Source organism: Oryx dammah, unplaced genomic scaffold (genome assembly GCF_014754425.2).
Source record: "Oryx dammah isolate SB20612 unplaced genomic scaffold, SCBI_Odam_1.1 HiC_scaffold_13, whole genome shotgun sequence".
Classification (NCBI taxonomy): Eukaryota; Metazoa; Chordata; class Mammalia; order Artiodactyla; family Bovidae; genus Oryx; species Oryx dammah.
Window position 1 is genome coordinate 53,672,792 of NW_024070197.1, and position 19,491 is coordinate 53,692,282.

General features: G+C 43.3%; 1 protein-coding gene across 1 annotated transcript in view; it reads right to left on the minus strand.

Annotated features, from left to right (window-relative positions):
• The window catches only part of USP10 (ubiquitin specific peptidase 10), a 64,638-nt gene that overhangs the window by 17,115 nt on the left and 28,032 nt on the right, over window positions 1-19,491 (minus strand). The window contains exons 2-4 of the mRNA XM_040253984.1: window positions 16,794-16,862; window positions 12,124-12,184; window positions 6,880-7,926 (exon numbers count right to left, since the gene is read on the minus strand). Of these exons, the coding sequence (XP_040109918.1) occupies window positions 6,880-7,926; window positions 12,124-12,184; window positions 16,794-16,862 (1,177 nt within the window). The remainder of the gene's footprint in view (window positions 1-6,879; window positions 7,927-12,123; window positions 12,185-16,793; window positions 16,863-19,491) is intronic.

The following is a 19,491-nucleotide window of genomic DNA, read 5'->3' on the forward strand; positions in this document are numbered from 1 at the left end:
TGCAGGTTAACAGAACTTCCTAAGGGGTCGCAGTCAGACGCAACTAAGTAGTCAAGTGACTGAACAACAGAACTTCCAAGCAGACATATTGGCTCCATCAGGTCTCCTCACCTCCTTCCCCCTGCTTCTCTCTCTGCTAAGAGCCTCCAGCTATTCCTCTCCTATCGTGTTCCTTGGGGAGCCCTCGAGGCAAGGCCGACCATGACTCACTGACCTAGACCATGGATAGCACACAGTATGTTCACCAGCCATGTGGGATGAAGTAAGCTGGGGATTAATAGCTATGGATTATGGCAAATGACTCCACACAAGTTTGTGTGGAATGACCTGTGGAGTTGAAGTGAAAAGTGGTAGTCACTCAGTCACGCCTGACTCTTTGTGACCCCCTGGACTGTAGCCCACCGGACTTTTCTGTTTTCCAGGTAAAAATGGTGGAGTGGGTTGCCGATTCCTCCTCCCGGGGATCTTTCCAATCCAGGGATCAAACCCATGTCTCCTGTGGCTCCTGCAACTACAGGCAGATTCTTCACCACTGAGCCACCTGGGAAACCCTGAAACCCTGCAGGAGCGGGAATTCCAACAGAGAAGTGGACTAAGGGCAGAAGTCCAGGAAGACAAGCCAGGAAACAAGGGTCTGCCACCCGATTCCACCACTTCATTCACCCTGTAACCTGGGGCAGACAGCGCAGCCCCTGCTGGGAAATGGGGAGGGTCTGGATGATGTCTCACACGGTCAGTTCCTCACAGAGGGTCCTTGAATCCTGCTCAGAAAATACAGAGCTGAAACCAGCGAGAGAGAAGGAAGGGGACTAAAGGATGGAGTCTGGGAGGACCAACACTTTTCAGTTCTTCAAATGGAAATGTCTGCTTCAATTCCTTAAAGTTGAGTTTTATACTTTGTGTGTGCATTAACAAAGTCACACTTTGAAAGGAAAGAAAGGTTGTAGAAAAAATTAAGATTAAGTATCTGTCTTGAGATTTTCCTCTTAATGTTCAGTTTTATAACACACTGTGCATTGAGCGTTTCTCCCCCAGAACAACTTCAATGGCCACACACTGATCCAGATGCTAACACCTGACAGGGCCTGCCGTGCGCTGCTCCTCTCCTCTGGCCCAAACAGCACAGGCGCAAAGACAAGGCTAATCCTAACAGTCACCATCCTGTTTAGTGAATCCTCCTAAAATGAATGAATGTTACTGCTCTAATTCAGAAGTCAATATTCACGATTTACAGATAAGCAAGTATGAGTATCACTTTCAATTTTTTGGTATAACCACTATTTAATTAAGTTCCTTTTATAACAACATCACCGTTTCCATTTACTATTTTGCTAAAGTCCAATAAGCACTGTAATTATGGAGGTCAAAAAAATCAAAACCACGAAGGGCAGCCGAAGAGGAGAGGGAGGGCAGGGTATTTCCTGGGGTTGAAACTTTAAATCTGACTTATGGTCCCAAGTCATCACTGTTGGTTATCTATTTTACCTTCTTTCAGGGCAAATTATCAGAAGTTGACTATAGTAACAAGTTTCCCCCTGAAAAGCCTTCTCTTCAATCCATCGTTGTTGGTGTAATTTACTACTTGGATCTGTTTAGACAGTAAATTTAGGAGGGTGCTCTCTTCAAGCTATCTTTTCCACAGGAGTTGGCAGGTCTGCGGAGGAATGGTGTTACAGGAATGGCATAAAATGCCAGCACTGACTCCATACCACACAGAAGATACAAAACTGAGACCGTTATTTTCAAACATTTAAATGGCTGAATTAAAGTTCAACCTTATGAAATCTGTTGACAGGCAAAAACATTGAGTTTTTAAGAGCCTTTCTTACAATTCAAGACATATATAGTAAACAACATACCTTACCACAAATCACTCAAACGAAATGATTTATAAACTCAATGGCAATACTAACACTGTCAAATATATAAGTTCATAAGCCATGATTATTCTTACATATTTTATGTATCAAATTTTGTTTTCCTAAAGTCAGCACCTAGAGGTCATATTACCATTTAAAATCCATGAAAATGCAAGGCAAGAACTTTCACTGATTCTGAAGGCTCAACAGCTGGCTTGTCTTTGACATTCTGCTGCTGTTGACCTGCCTTTCTGTCATCTTCCTAACTGTTTAGAACATTCTCCAAGTGTTTTCTTCCTCATTGCATCACTGTGGAAGAACACACACTGTCCTGGTTATCTAAGCAGGTGGAGGACAGTGAAGTGACCAGAATGTGCCATTACCCACTGGCAACAAATCAACTTACATCTCCTCATAGTGGGAAAGGGAGTCCCATATAGGGAGGTCTATGGAGGATACACAACAGAAATACCTGCAAGGACATACACCTGTCAAGGCAGATGTGAACTGAACTCTCAACCCACGTGAGTCTGCACACAGGTGGTGGGCCTCCTCCACTCAGAGCCTGTGCATGCTCACTGCCTGGACTGCTTGGGAGAATTTGAAGAGAATGAAAAACACTGGAGAAATTATTTCCCAAGGACAGGAGAAATATAGGTATGATTTATAAACCACCAAAGCAAAGCTCAATTGGGGTATATTGTTTAAAATAAATACAGATCCAGGAATTCATTTTTCTGAACAGATCCAATTTGTAGTGACTTTATTGCTCTCTCCAGAGACAATTTTTTAGGTCCAAAACAGTGTAAAATCATCTATTAAGTGTGTTTTACTAAAATTCATAATAAATGGCATGACTAGAGCCTCAATACCCCACAGAACAGAATGTTTTTCAGCGGTCTAAGACCTCAGTTTATATAGTTCTCTGAGACTAGAATTCTTGCTCCTATTTGGGCATTTGGCCTGGTCTCGCTCCTTGCCACCATTATTTATACACTTTTAAAACAGAATACACTGGTGCAGTTTTGAAAGCAAAACATGAACAAAATAACTGTGTGTGTGATCTGAAAGCATTTGATATAATTCAGGTTTGGGAGAGTACAAGTGATCCCCAGTAGAAGCCCAGGAAGATTTTAATGTTTATCACTCACCAGGGTATGTTCCATTTCAGGCTCTGGAGGGAGCACCAGCTGAGGCTGTCCCCGCTGCTTCTATCTGTCACGCTTACTCTCAGCATGGGTGTGTGCCTCAGGTTCTGCACTTAGTTTCAATACAAGCTATAAGAATTAAGATTTTCACGTTCCTTTTGCTCATCTCCTGACTCAGTTATTCCTACTGAAAAATGGCATATACTCCCTCTCAGACTGACATAAACCACTTCCTGAAACACGGAAGCCTCCCCAAGCCTCTGCAGGCCTCCTGTGCAGGTCTATGCTTCCCACCAGGTTGGGGAAGTGCTTTTCCCTTCCGTCTCCTGCTTAAATTAGAGTTTACACTCAAGAAAAACGGCGAATGGAACAAAATGTTGACAAATGACACCATGAAGATGGTCTTGTCACCAAAGAACGTAAAAGCAGAATGCAATGCAGTAATGGATAAACAGACCGTGAGTAACTGAAATTTGGCTATATTTCACTCCAAAATGCTGTGTATGACTATTATTTTCTGTTTACAGTTGATCTGAGTTACATTTCATTTGTGGTTATACAAAACTAGCCAGCATTCATTAAGCACAGACATAATGACAGGGCAGAGAGATGATCCAGAAATGTGGACACCCAAAATAAATGACCCTGGGGCCAAAAACTGGCCTGTGGATGCTGATATCCTTCTAAGAACTCAAAGAGAATAAACTTATTCAAACTGCTATTTCTTCCTGTTTCTTTCCCAAATTTAATAAATAAAATGATACACATAAAAATTATTCTCTCAGCAGAACCGCTTAGACGTTAATGCAAGTCAAATTCTATGACAGCCAACATCAACAGATCTTTTAATGGAGCTAGAATTTCACACAGTTAAATGCTGCTTAAAGTAAGTGGGCCTACCATTAAAGCTACGTCTGTGGTAGCGATCTGACCTACAACCACTTCAACATACCTTTTCATTTTTATCAGGTAAACCTCTCAGGAGGGGAATATGACAAGGGGGGAAAAAAATTCTAAACAATCTACTTTACCTAAGCTCAGTGTGATTCCAACAGTTACTCAGTGTGACTATCACTGCATTATTTTTCAAGAAATACTGAAAAGTGTCAGCAACGACATTCTGTATTTCTAAGGTTCAATAACCAGGCTCAAAAGAATGAAACGTTTTAAAAGGAACCACACTTTTGCTCAAATAATGAAAACATTTTTATAACTGACTTAATCAAAAGCAAGGTTAAAAAAATAAATCTTGGGGGGAGGTAATGAGGACCATCAATTCAAAAGTGATTACACTGTACCAATACTCTGCACGAATACAAGTAACTAAGAGCCCCCAGTGTTGCTCTATTCTATTTCTCTTTTGGAGGAGCTGCATCGCTTGCAGGATCTTAAGTTTCCCAACCAGGACTTGAAACTAGGCCCTGGCACAGTGAAAGTGCTAACCACCGGACCACCAGGGAATTTCCTCACAATGTTCTAGAGAGTAGTTTACCATCAGATTTTAGCAAGTCAACTAGATTTTAACATATACAGCAAACTATGTATCAAACCACATTTAAAGTTATTTGACTAGAAGGCTTTAAAACATTTAAAATGAATCTTTTCTTCTTTTAAATAGATTGAGGACATTTCCCAGGAATGAAGGTCTTCCTTGTGAAGTGGGCTTCCCCGTGGCTGGGCAATAAAGCATCTGCCTGCAATGCAGGAGACCACCTACAATGCAGGACTCCCTCATTGGATCCCTAGGTTGGGAAGGTCTGCTGGAGAAGGAAATAGCAACCAACTTCAGTATTCTTGCTGGGAAATCCCATGGACAGAAGAGCCTAGCGGGCTGCAGCCCATGGGGTCACAAAAGAGTCAGACACAACTTAGTAACTAAACCACCACCACCCTCTGTGAAGCAATTTTAGGAATACAAACATAATGACAATGCCTTCTGACTTTACGGGCTTCCCTGGTGGCTCAGCTGGTAAAGAATCCGCCTGCAATGTGGGAGACCTGGGTTCAATCCATGGGTTGGGAATATCTCCTGGAGAAGGGAATGAAGGGAATAACTACCCACTCCAGTATTCTGGCCTGGGGTCACAAAGAGTTGGACACGACTGAGTGACTTTCACTTTCACTCTGACTTTAAACTTAGAATGTCCGCTTTTAAAAGCATCAAACCATGCATCTCCCACTACAGGTTAAGAATGACGTTTAACTTAATGATCTACACAAAGGCTGTTACTGTTCTCCCCCGACTCTTACAGCTTTCCCTTGCAATGAACATTGTTTTAAAAAGTTACAATAAAAAATTCACCCAAATAACCTAAAAGTTATTCGTTTTAAAAGCCCAAAATGCTGATGCATCTATCAATTAATTTCTCATTTTAAGAGAAATCCAACACCTAGATTACTCAAAATAATATATTTTGTCTAATGAATAAAATGCTCATTTAAAAACTTTTTCAAGTGTTGTTTGCTGTCATCTTACTATCAACAGAAGGATGTGCTTTATCTTTGCTGCAATCCTGGCCGTTCCTAAGAGAGCGTACACTTTGCATCTCGTTACTGCTTTCACCCTCATCATTTGGTGCCAAATGCTGTCAGGTATGCCAAAATGTTAAACCAGCAAACATTAAAGCCTAAATACAGTGCAGAACTTCCCTGGTGATCCAGTGGTTAGGAATCTGCCTGCCAATGCAGAGGACACAGGTTTAATACCCAATGCAGGAAGGTTCCACACACCTCGGGGCAACTAAGTTCATACATCACAACTACTAAAAGAAAGAAAGGAAGAAGAAAGTGAAGTCCCTCAGTCGTGTCCGGCTGTGTGACCCCATGGATTGTAGCCTACCAGGGTCCTCATCCATGGAATTTTCCAGGCAAGAGTACTGGAGCAGGTTGCCATTTCCTTCTCCAAGGGATCACCCCAAACCAGGGATCGAACCTGGCTCTCCCTCACTGCAGGCAGATGCTTCACCGTCTGACCCACCAGGTCCTCACTTAAGAGCCTGTGCTCCGCAACGAGAAACCACCAAAATAAGCAGCACAGTCACCACATTTAGACAGCAGCCCCTGCTAGCCGCAACTAGAAAAGTCTCAGGCAGCAACTAACACCCGCTGCGGCCAATAAACTTAAAAAAAAAAAAGACAGTTCATTTTAACTGGGCCAATGGGGTAAGAACCTGAAATACTAGCTACTGGTAAACTCCTTGGATAATGAGTCCTGAAAAACAGCCCCAGCTTCTTAGGCATGTGTAAAAACATATGCACTCCTGCTTCTGACTTCCCACCTTAACTTTAGAAACACAAGCCATGAGGCTTTACAGTTTTATTGTGAACTGGCCCTACTTTTTGAGCCTTAGAATATCAAATGAAACATTAACTTCAGGCCAAACTGTTGCAGCTTTTCTTTTCCAGTTAAGAATTAGCCTTGGTGTGCTAAAACTGAATAAAATCCATTTACTCAATCCAAAATAGGCATTAAAAAGAAAAAAAAACACAGTACTTTCTTATATCCTAAGAAATAACTCCAAAGTGAGTGGAATCCTCAGGGATTACGACCCCGAGGTCGTAATAACTGGAACACAGACAGGACTACCCATCAGTCACACAAGGGAGCACAACTACTCAGTCAGAAGGCAAGGCGTGGAAATGTAATCTGTCAAATGACTGATAAGGGACATGGATTTTCCACTTAATGTAAAAGTAAGATATCCCTCCCCACCCAATTCTGTTCATATGTCGTTTTACTTTTAGTGACACATAAGGCACAGGTATTGTTCAGAAATTCGTCTGAACACATAGGTAATCTGCTATCGCTCTGGATAACAGTGCAGACTGTCTGCTCCCATCTTGGCCTCAGACCTGTATCTTTTGAACTATACCTGCAATCTTTATGGCTACAGGATCCTCTGAAACTGGAACCAGCCCTTCCTTGACTTCCGCCTGCTTTTCAGAGACCAGGGGAGACGTGGAGGGAGGGGAATACTTAGTTTCCACAGAAACCACAGGCGAGGAAGAGGAAGAGGGCTTAGAATCATGAAAAAGACTGGCCCACGACTTGGCGGGCTGACTGGCGGGCACAGTGCCCACTGCGGAGGCCGGGGCATCTGCAGGAGGTGGGGCGCTCTCGGCCTTGGCGGGGTCCGAGTCTGAGCTCTCCACAGTGTGCAACTCCACCCCGTTGGCAGCTGTGCCCTCACCCAAGGATTCAAGTATTTGTCCATTAGTGACTCCAAGGTTTTCAGTAGTATCAGTCCCCACGGAGGGCTGAGCCACAGCTGTCCTCAACAGGGTGTCCCTGCCGGCCTCGGCAGGGAGGCATGAGGCCTCTGAGTCGGCCCCGGGGCAGCCCTCGGGCTGCCCTGCAGTCCTGGCCCGGCCATCCAGGGCTCCGAGGAAAGCCCCAGCAGGCCCGGCGTCGCTGACAAAGTCCGTGGCATCCTGAGGGCTGCCCCAAGTCCGGGGGGTCCCTGTCGTGGGTACATCCCCCATCAAGTCCACGTCTTCGGCGCCTACGCTGTTGGGGACTGCTGGGCCGGCATGGCCATTGACCAGGGCTTCCGCCGAAGGTCCACCCTCACCACCATCTTTCAAGTAACTGTAATATCCAGGGGGACGTTTTTTCTTCTTTTTACGCTCCCTTTGTCCAAGACCACCCGAAACACCATCGTTCTCTAAAGCTTCCGCCTCAGCATGAGAGCCGCCATCCAGGGCAAGGGCAGGGCCCGGGTACTGGCAATTGGTGGAGCTGTAGTTCACTTCTTTATCAATGTCATCGGGGAGCTTTTTGGAAGTTGTGCAGCTAAGGATAAATTCAGGGGCCTGAGGATTCAATGTGCTTGAAATACTGTAGTTGGGAGTTCTCGGCAAAGTGTCACTCGGTTCAATTACTTCATTAACACCAAATTCAATTCTCTGATAGTCGTGTCCTGTTTAGAAAGAAAACAATCAGTAAATATCCCACTAGTTAAGAACACAGCTATACAACTTATAAACGTCTCAGTAATTATTTCTTTTTGAAACTGAAACCTTAAAGTCTTGCAGTAATTAACAAAGCTAAAACATTTCTGTGCTAAATAAGTAATTTGCTGAAATAAATAATAACCACAAAATTATATTTAATTTGGAGATATGAAATACAGAAGCTGGTATCCATTTTCCACTCACAGTAGTTGAGGTAGAAATTAAAATGAAACTTTGAATAGGAAACGAATGCTATTCTGCCTGTCTGAACATGTCTCTCAATGCAATCTGATTTTATTAGTTTATTTTATACCTAAGACTAGGGCATATATATTTTGGAAAACTTAATTTTTAAAAATCAACATGACCAACTTGGGGACTTGAAAACCACTGCTTGCTCGCGCTCTCTCTCTATATATACTATATATATATGGTTTCTCTAATTTGTGCCAATTTAACAATTCAAAAAGTATGAATTATACAAAAGTACTCTTTCAAATTATCCATTTCCCAGACTCTTCTATTAACAACCTTAACTGAAGCCCCCAAATGGCCTTTCATGAGTGCCTGTGACTTCTCCTAAATTAATTAATATTGGATTAACCCCATGGGTAAGGAAGGTGCTTCTAAAAATCCCAAAAGATAAAGTTAGGACTGCAAACCTTTAAAAATCTCCTTGAAATCCTTTAATACCTCTTCCCCACTGACAACAATCCACATATTCTATCCATTTAAGATGGACATTTTTTTCACAGATCACATCTCAAAAATTAGGGTGAGTTTCAGAATCAACTGAGTTTCTCAAGAGAAACTAAACACCAATGTCATCTTATATCTGATGAAATAGTTACACATTTGAAGTTAGGAAAGGATATGTGTTTTTTAATTTATTTTTCATGCATTACTGAAGATTTCTCAAGTCTAGTACAAGAGGCCCACTTTTTTTCAAGGCGTTTATTGCAAGAAAAATAAAATCAAAGTACCAAAATAATCATATTCTACTCAGAAAACTGAATATATTTTACTTTGGAAGTATTTTTAGAGGAGAAAAAACAGCCCCACAGAGGGGCCAGGGCCCTAAATAGTTTTCTAATTCTCCATTTGGTTTGATATCACACACCCTGGGAGTGGGGAGAATACACCAGCACAACAGCAAAACACTCCTGAAAAAAGAACATGATGATGGTTACAGCTAACCATCTATAGAGATACCAAGAGGACAATTTCAATCCTCTGGCCCCTGAGCACTGATTTGTGGTTTCCTTATTTTGAAAACAATCACCAAAGGAAATATATTTCTCCATTATCCCTAAAAGTGAACTGTCCAGTTTGTTTCCAGGGAGCTCCATCCAGTGAGGCTGCAAGGATGCAGAGCTGCTCTGTGGACCAAGACGGATGTCGCTGAAGCAGGGAGGCCGCCGTTCAGAGACTGGGACGTGCGTCGGGAGTCACAGTGAAGTTAGCATGTGCTGTGCCATGCAGCCTGTGCAGAGTTTGGTTATCCACAACAGACACAGCGCGTTCCACATCACAATCATTAATCTTATCCTAACATACAACACTCCAGAATGTGATGTGATATTAAGGGAACCATTCTGATATGCTACAGTTGTTACCAAAATATTTACCAGACTGTGGACAGTCTGACCACATCCTGCCCAGAACAGTTCGGTTTCTGTTCTTACGCAGGAACACGGGTTGTGGACACACCATGCACTGCACTCCAGGGCAGAGAAGTTAGGACAGGCCCAACCTGTCGGGCTGGGAAAGTGGTGGAAGGCCTGCAAGCTCAGGAGCACCTGGATCATCAGGCAGGGGATTTGTTGGGGGAAGGAAAATTAGCTCAGACCAACAATCACACCCTAACATGGCACTCTCAAAGCCTGTGCACTGCAGCATTCACAGCACGGTAGCATGGGGTGCCCGGAGGGGGTCCTGAAGTCCGAGACGCTCAGAGGCACCCAGGAGATGCTCACGCCCACGTCTGTCTGAGAATCACTGCTTAAGTGGCTTCCTCAGCTGGCTTCTCCAATCAGTTCATAGTGACTCAAGTCAATAATCATGGAGCTCTCAGCCATGTGCAAAATGTTTATTATCAAGGGGGAGGGGTACAGAGATTAGTAAGGCAAGGTCCCTGCCTCAGGGGATTACATCTATAGGGAGACAGACATCAAAGACGGAAATGATGGAAGCAGAGGGTGGGTGAGATAAAGCCTTACAGCTTTACAAGAATTGTATGACTCAGGGAGCTTAAACAGGGGCCCTGTGACAACCTAGAGGGGTGGGATGGGGTGAGAGGTGGGAGGTGGGAGGGAGGTTCATGTTGATATATGGCAGAAACCAACACAATACTGTAATTATCCTTCAAATAAAAATAAATAAATTTAAAAAACAGAATGCTTCTCAACACACACACACAAAGAGATCTATTTGGATTAGAAACTACAGAGAGGTCAGAGGAGCTGGCAGGATAACCGGATGGGGGAGGGGAGGGGAGGAGGGACAAGGCTACCTCCCGCTTTGGGAACTAACTTAAAAAGGCCACATTAGGAGCCCCCACCTAGAGTGTGTGGAGCCGGCTGTGGTGGGAAGTGCCAGAACAAATCACTTTAAAGCGCTCATCCAAAACCATCCTCAGGGTTTACTACACTGCAGACACTGTACTGTGCAGCTGCTGCACACAGAAACGGATGAGCTGCGGTCTCTGCCACCCACAGCTGAACTCAGCCTAAACAGTGAGGCAGATTCACTGGATACTGGACAGTGAGCTGGCACTGCAGCAGAAATAAAAATAACAGAATAGGACAGAAGAGGCCTTGGGGAACAGGGGCCTTTAAGCTGGCCTTTCTCAGTGTGAGCAGCTGTGTTTTTGGCAGACTAAAAGATGGACTTGAGAGGAGAGAGGGGAGAACAGAGAAAAAGAGCCAAGAAGCGTAACTGAGCAGGGATGCCAGCCTGGAGGGGGTGGGGGACATGGTGAGAGCGAGGAGGAGGGAGTGGAGCAGAGGGGAGAGGCGCTGCAACACTGGGGGTCTGAGGGAGGCGGAGCCTTCATCTGCAGCCAAAGCCCCTGGGAGGATGGTAAGGCACGACCTGGACCAGGGCTCTGACAACAGGGAAGATGGAGAGACATCTGGAGCCCAAGCAAACACTGGCAGCACAGCGGCCATGTGCCAAGTACTGAAAGTCAGGGAGCACCTCAACCCGCAGACGACAAGGGGGCTCCAGAGGCTGGGAGGCCCGACAAGGGGGCTCCAGAGGCTGGGAGGCCTGGCAAGGGTATCTGGGTCCCTCTGACATCTCTTATTTTATCCTCATCCTAAGTCATCATTAGAACTCTTCTCTACCTTATGTTTCTTATAAAGCTGCTAATAATTTTAGATAAAATCATTTTCTCATTTGTCTGCAGATAAAAAGTTTACATGGTCTTTGCAAGGTTTATATTTAAATCTAAATTATAATAAAACCCTTTCTGATAATGCTATAGAAACAGGGAACCAAATCACTGCTCTCAAAGAAAAGGTTCAGCTTCCAGCTTCTCCAAGGCCAGTGAGGACCTTGAGCGTGATGCAAACTGGAAAGCGGTCTAGACAGGTTTGACATGGGCAGTGGCAGCCGGCAAGATGAGAGGACCCTACTGTTAGTGACACTGTAACACGTATGAGAGGGCTGCAACTCAGTAAGCATCACCTCCAGTGATCAGCTCAGTGTCTGGGACAGAGCCAGCCAGCTACTCAGTCATAACAGGACAGGAAGTAAAGAGGTCACCTGAATTCCCAAGAGCCTTGATAACAGGCGTGGACATAACCACAAACTCAGGACAAGAGAAACGAGCTGCCACTGAGCCGGGTGGAAAGCACGTACTCAGAGACTTGCCAGCTCTGGGCCCAACAGCCGGTGCACTCAACAGAGAGCCCACTCCAGAACCCGCACAGAGAGCCTTGGCTGTGATGGGTACACCTGTGCCAGAGGATCCTTACAAAACAAACAGTAATGAGCAATTATTTCCAAAACTCACCTTGGAGGTCTGACACTCTGAAGCACAGAATAAACTTTAATTCGTTAGCCAAAGTGGTTTGGTGATTAAAGCTACTGGAGTTTACAGCAAAAACATCAAGCAGAAAGGGAATGGAAGGAAGCCTGCACCCACGGCGCTTGCTTACCGTCAGGGAGGTCACCAGCAGCCTGTGCGCCACACAGAACTGTCCCGCCGTACGGAGGAAGCTGCCCAGGGAAATGGAAAACACAGTTTAACTCAAAAAACTGTTAAAGTTCAACACATGCTATTTCATTAAAGCAACCCTCATTAAAAGGCTATTTATCCATGCAACTTCTCGTAACACTATTTTTAACAAAATAACACAGATGGGGAGACAGTAAGATTAAATATCTTCATTTTAAAACACCATCAGAAAGCTTTCCAATACTGATTGCTATTAAACAGATACAAAAATGAGGTAAAAAATTAAAAATGGGCTCCAATGGACATGTCAATCAGCTACAAAAGGCTCACGACACACCCTCTGTTTCACAGGAGTTGCAGAGTGCACGTCAAATACTATAAACGCTTGTCTTTGTCCACTGACTAGTACAGAGTCTTCGTGACCATCTGCACACGTTGCTCACCATCACTACAAGTCCACTCAGCCATAGGCAGGAACCAAGCCTGGGGACAGTGAACGAGGCAGCTGGGAAAGAAAAGCCTGAGAATCACGGCTCTCTTTTAACAGAATGCCTTAAATAACTGGATTAACAGCTGGCAACCACATTCCTTGTTTGAAAGAGAGACAGCAAAATGGCCAGTGCCTGGGCTCTCTGCAAAATGCAGGAAGGTATCATGAATACGCCAATTTCTTTCCCTCCTAGCTATTCCATAATACTTAGGAAAGTGAAGTGAAAGTGAAAAGTGAAGTCGCTCAGTCATGTCCGACTCTTTGCGACCCCGTGGACTGTAGCCCACCAAGCTCCTCTGTCCATGGGATTCTCCAGGCAAGAGTACTAGAGTGGGTTGCCGTTTCCTTCTCCAGGGGATCTTCCCAACCCAGGGATCGAACCCAGGTCTCCCGCATTGCAGGCAGACACTTTAACCTCTGAGCCACCAGGGAAGCCCCATACTTAGGAACTGGAATGTTTCAAATGGCTATGTTTTAAATGAAAAAGTTTAGAATGGAAAGGGGTAAGGTAAGTGGACAGATAATTGCTATCTGAAGCAGGAAGCAAAGAGCAAAAGGATTACAGCCTAACATGGCTTCTACCACAGCACTTCTCAAAGCCTGCACACTACAGCACAAACAGTGCAACAGCCTGGGTGCCTGCATGGGTCCCGGGCTCGGCATGTTCAGAGGCACCCAGGAGACGCTCACGCCCACAACTGTCTCAGAACTACTACTTCAGCGGATTTCCCATTAACTCTTAGTAAGTCAATGCAACAGTCTCAGAGATAAAAGCTTATCACTCCAAGCACTCTCCCGAGAGAATTGACAAATAAGAAGCTAAGAAAACAAAACTGTTAGTGGCTCAGTCGTGTCCCATTTAGTGACCCCATGGACGGTAGCCTGCTGGGCTCCTCTGTCCATGGGGATTCTTCAGGCAAGAATACTGGAGTAGGTAGCCATTTCCTTCTCCAGAGGATCTTCCCCACCAAGGGATCGAACCCCGGTCTCCTGCACTGCCAGCAGATTCTTCACGGTCTGAGCCGCCAGAGAAGCCCAAGAAAACAAAAGGAACTGACCACTTTCTGGACTTGAGAGCAGTGCATATTTCCACCACAAAGGGGCACTCCAGCATTCATCACGGCAAAGCACTGTGTCCCCAGGTGGGCTGCACTTGAGCCTGAAGTGCAAGACCATTCCACACACAACTCCAACGCTCCCATCTGGTGCCCCAGCCTTTATCACTGGCGTGGACACATGGAGCAATACAGTGTGTCTGGGGAAGCCACAAATCACGATGACGTCCCTCTGCAGTCACAGAAGACAGCAAACTCCCAGACACAGCCTTTATTCCACTGATGACACTAGGGTGCCCCCTGGTGATAAAAATCTAACTTGTAAGGCACTCAAAGTCTTGTTTTTTGAAATCACACTGTACTTACAATCTAAGGAGTCGGAGAGCCAGGATGTGAAAACAGAGCCCCTGGCATGCCCCAGGGCAATACTGCTGTTTTCTGTTAAGTGTGTTTTAAACACTTACTTTGGTTTACTAACCTGGTAAGAGCATAACTGGGCATTACTAGAATGCCAGAATGAGTTCAGGCACAGAAAGCATGTGTATTTTTTTTTTTAACTCCATACACTGCAAATGGTGCCTGTAATGCAGCAAACCTCCATCTAAGAACCTCCAGCTCTAAGAAACCCCTTTATGGTAACTGGGTATGATAAAAATGCAGGAGAATAAAACTGCAAGAACTGTTCAAAGTTCTCTCTTTAACTATACAGTTACTTATAAGAACAGAGAATTTTCTAAGCAAAAATATATAATCTCACACACAAAAGGAAACTGAGCAACAGAAAAAGCTGAAATTTATTTGTATTAGATACAAAACCAAACCAACTTACTCTGAAAACAGTGCTACCATATTGTGAGGTCAATACTCAGGACCTTCAATAATAAGAAGGTAGTATTTTTAAATCTTTTTGCTACTGCTATGGGGTGAGGGGTTAGATCCCCACCACCCACACCCATACACACACACACACTCAACACCACAATCTCAAGTTTTATTACATACCGAAGTGAAAACAAAAACTTTAAAAACTTTTTAAATGTCTTTATGACCTCAGGGAAGGAAATAATTTCTTAAAAAATATTTTAAAAATCCACAAACTATGAGGAAAAGAAATACAAGACATTAAAACTTTAAAATGTACAAAAGATACAGAACAAAAGATACAGAACAGGTAATTAACAGAAATAGAAATCTACACTGCCGATGTACATATGAAAGTAATGTAATGGTGCTCAAATGTTTGTAATCTGGGAGATTTAAATTAAAACAACAAAAATCCACTTATTCCATCAGATTAACAAAAATTTTAAGTATGTCTATACTGAGAATGGGGCTTTCCAGGAGATACTAGTGGTAAATAATCCAAGTGTCAATACAAGACACGTGGGTTTGATCCCTGGGTTGAGAAGATTCCCTGGAGAAGGAAATGGCAGCCCACTCCAGTATTCTTGCCTGGGAGATCTCATGGACAGAGGAGCCTAACAGGCTACAGTCCATGGGGTCAAAAAAGCTGGACACAATTGGAACATCTGAGCACAGCATATTAGGAATTATCAAAAATTTTCTTTTTAATGGGATCTAAAAGATCCATATAGTTATGGCTATGGTCCCCCAGGGGTCATGTAGAGTTGTGAGAGCTGGACCATAAAGAAGGCAGAACACCAAAGAACTGATGCCTTCAAACTGTGGTGCTGGAGAAGAGAAGATCCTGAAAGTCCCTTGGGACAGCAAGATCATCAAACCAGTCAATCTTAAGGAAAAATCAATCCTGAATACTGGTTGGAAGGACTGATGCTGAAGTTGAAGCTCCAGTGTTTTGGTCATCTGATGAAATCAGCTGATTCAATAGAAAAGTAGAAAAGTCCCTAATGCTGGGAAAGATCAAGGGCAGAAGGAGAAGAGGGCATCAGAGAGTGAGTGGCTGGATGGCATCACCAACGCAATGGACATGAACTTGGGCAAACTTCAGGAGATGGTAAGGGACAGGGAGGCCTGGTGTGCTGCAGTCCATGGGGTCGCAAACAGTATGACGTGACTGACAACAGCAAAAATTCTCATGCACTAGTGATGGAAATGCAGACTGTTAAAACCACTTAGAAAGCAGATGCACTAAAGATGCTTATTCCTTGCAGGGCGCCAAAATTCCATTCCTAGGAGTACTTCTTGGAGAAACTCACAGAGGAGAATGAGGAGACATGACAAAATATGATTACTGCCACATTTCTGTACTAATGGAAGAGCTGAAGACCTAGACAGTCCCCCTCAACATGAAAACAGCTAAGTCCAATATTTAACAGTTAACGGGGAATTTTCTGGCAATTCAGTGGTTAGGACTCCACGCTTTCACTCCTGTGTGCACCTAAGTTCATTCCCTGCTCAGGGAACTAAGATCCACAGGACACAGCCAAAAATAAAATTTAACAATTAAAATCAAAGAACAAGAACAAAATGTCCAAATAAATCTAAAGAATATTTAGCTTAAAATAGACAAACTACAAAATGATGAATACAGTATGAAACCACTTTGTTGTTGTTTAGTCACAAGGCAGGTCTCTTTTGCGACCCCATGGGCCAGGCTCCTCTGTCAATCGGATTTCTCAGGCAAAAATACTAGAGTGGGTAGCCATTTCCTTCTCCAGGGGAATCTTCCTGACCCAGGGATCAAACCCACATCTCCTGCATTGCAGGTAGATTCTTTACTACTGAGCCCCTGGGGAAGCCCCTGATGAGACATTTTTAACTGCACAAAACAATAAACAAGCATATACATGCACAGTAAGAGGTGAAGATCACAGCCAGGAAACAAAATGTACTGTGCATTTTTGGCAGAGTTTCAGTATTTCTGGGGAATAAGGCGAACGCGAGGATACAACAGAAGCTTCAACTGTCTCTGTAATGTTTTGCTGTTTACAAGTATAGCAAAATGTTAACAGCAGTCAAATCAAACGGATGGGTCCACTCCTTTTCTCATGTTAGCCTCCACACTTTTCTGTACATTGGAATTCCTAATTAAAAGGCATAAATCAAAAAAAAAAAAAAACGATCTAAAACATAACCATCAATTAAATCTATGCATGCACTCAATAAAACAAAATTTCGTCTTACCTCAACTGAAGCGCGAGGAGTCACAAAGAACTGATTGAATTCATCAGGGCTAAAATCTCCAAAAATATACTGGGGAAAAAAAAAAAAGAATCACAGATCACATAAAATACACAAACCACACAGTTTCAGAAAACAGTGTTACATGGACCCTATAAAGAATCCGCCGGGAGCCCCCAAGACCCTTTCTAGGAAACAGACAGTGCTGTCTGGAGCTCCTCCACAGTCCCACTGCAGAGAGGTCTTTAAGTCTAGATAAAACCTTAGGGTTTTATGGAAGAAAATCAAAATGATGGGCCTTATGATGGGAGAAAACGTTCCAGACAATACCAACTGCCAGCAAGGATGTGAAGCAACTAGAGATGCAGAAAGGCACAGCAACTCAGGGGAAAAAAAAAAGAGTTCAGCAGTTCCTTATAAAGTTTACTTACCACACAACCCAGCAAGCCTACTCCTAAGCACTTACCAAAGAGAAATGAAGAACAATGTCCACAAAAAAGCAAAACAAAACCTGTATGCTGAAGTTTACAGCAACTGTACTCATAACCACCAGAAACTGAAAAGAATCCCAATGTGTATCAACAGGTGGACATGATATGTGAACATGATGATCTACTAATCAATGACTCTCTAAAGCAGCACCCTAAGTGAAGCATCAGACTTACAAGGCCACAAGCTCTAAGGACAGAGAACAGATCCGAGGCTTCAAGGTCACGGATTACAAAAAAGCACAAGGGAACTCTGCTTCACAGGGAAAGCCTGTTAGAGAAACAGTAAACTTCCGATGTGCCTAGGAAACACATCCACCAATATATTAATGATTTCAGTTCTTGAATATGAATGGACAACAAAAAACCAAAAAACATGGGAGGGGGCAATAAACAGCAATAAAGAGGGTTACTAGTAAAACAGGGGAAATGAATCTATGTAAACAAAACACGGGAAACAGAAAAGAGGTTAAAATTCTAATCTGTATCCTGAAAGAAATTCTAGCAGGTAAAATAAACAGAATGTCCCGAAAAAAGGAGAGAACAAGGAAGTATTCAAAGAAATCAAAGGATTATTAAATTTAAATCACTAAATTTACAAACTCAACAGAAAATCTTAACCAAAATCAATACAGCAAGACAGCAATGCTTTGAAAGTTCCAAGAAAAAAAGCGTTTCTGTTTTCATAGAATTCTATTCTATAGTTACTACTCAAGTGCAAAAGGCAAAATAATTCTTGACTCTCAGACACACTTGGGATAGGTGGAGGTGGGCTGCTTAAGAATTCCAGAAAATGCATTCATGGGATACAAGAGCAGTAACAAACAAGTAGGATCCAAAAGATGATCGATACTGTAGATGTGAAGCCCAACGCAAACATGAAGGAAGACTCATGTTGCTTTATTTAATACCAACAACAGGAATGTTGTCCACGTGAAAGAGAACCACTCTACCTTCTAAGCGTCTACTTTAATTCACACTGTGGGGAAGACACATTAGGGTAGGAAGTGAATGTTCTTCCAGGATTGCTAAGTTTTTCTCTTCAGGCTGGATTTCTCTTGGAAAGATAAAAATAAATGAAATACTCTTTGAAATCACACGTCTAAGTACACTTTCTTATTTGAGTTTCCATACAATCTAAACTATTTTAAAAAAACAGAAATTGGTCAATCCAGTAAGAGAACTAGAATTTCAAATGATTCAATAAAATCTTGTCAATGAAGAGGAAGGGGAGGAATCGTGACCCAGCAAGCCTTCTACCAGTCTGCTGGAACCAACCTCATGGTCAATCATCAGAACACTTCAGTTCAGTTGCTCAGTCGTGTCTGACTCTTTGAGACCCAAGGACTGCAGCATGCCAGGCTTCCCTGTCCATCACCAACTCCCAGAGTTTGCTCAAACTCATGTCCATCTAGTCAGTGATGCTATCTAACCATCTCATCCTGTCATCCCTTTCTCCTCCCGCCTTCAATCTTTTTCAGCATCAGGGTCTTTTCCAATGAGCCATTTCTTCCCATCAGGTGGCCAAAGTATTGGAGTTTCAGCTTCAACATCACTCCTTCCAATGAATATCCAGGACTGATTTCCTTTAGGATGGACAGGTTGGCTCACCTTGCAGTCCAAGGGATTCCCAAGAGTCTTCTCCAACACCACAGGTCAAAAGAATCAATTCTTTGGCACTCAGCTTTCTTTATAGCCCAACTCTCACATCTATACATGACTACTGGAAAAACCACAGCCTTGACTAGACGGACCTTTGTTGGCAAAGTAATGTCTTTACTTTTTAATATGCTATCTAGGTTGGTCATAACTTTTCTTCCTAGGAGCAAGCATCTTTTAATTTCATGGCAGCAGTAATTTTGGAGCCCAAGAAAATAACGTCTCTCACCTTTTCCACTGTTTTCCCATCTATCTGCCATGAAGTGATGGGACCAGATGCCATGATCTCAGTTTTCTCAATGTTGAGTTTTAAGCAAACTTTTTCACTCTCAAGAGGCTCTTTAGTTTTTCTTCGCTTTCTGCCATAAGGGTGGTGTCATCTGCATTATCTGAGGTTATTGATATTTCACCCGGCAATCTTGATTCCAGCTTGTGCTTCATCCAGCCTAGCGTTTCTCATGATGTACTCTGCAGAGAAGTTAAATAAGCAGGGTGACAATATACAACCTTGACATACTCCTTTCCCTATTTGGAACCAGTCTGTTGTTTCATGT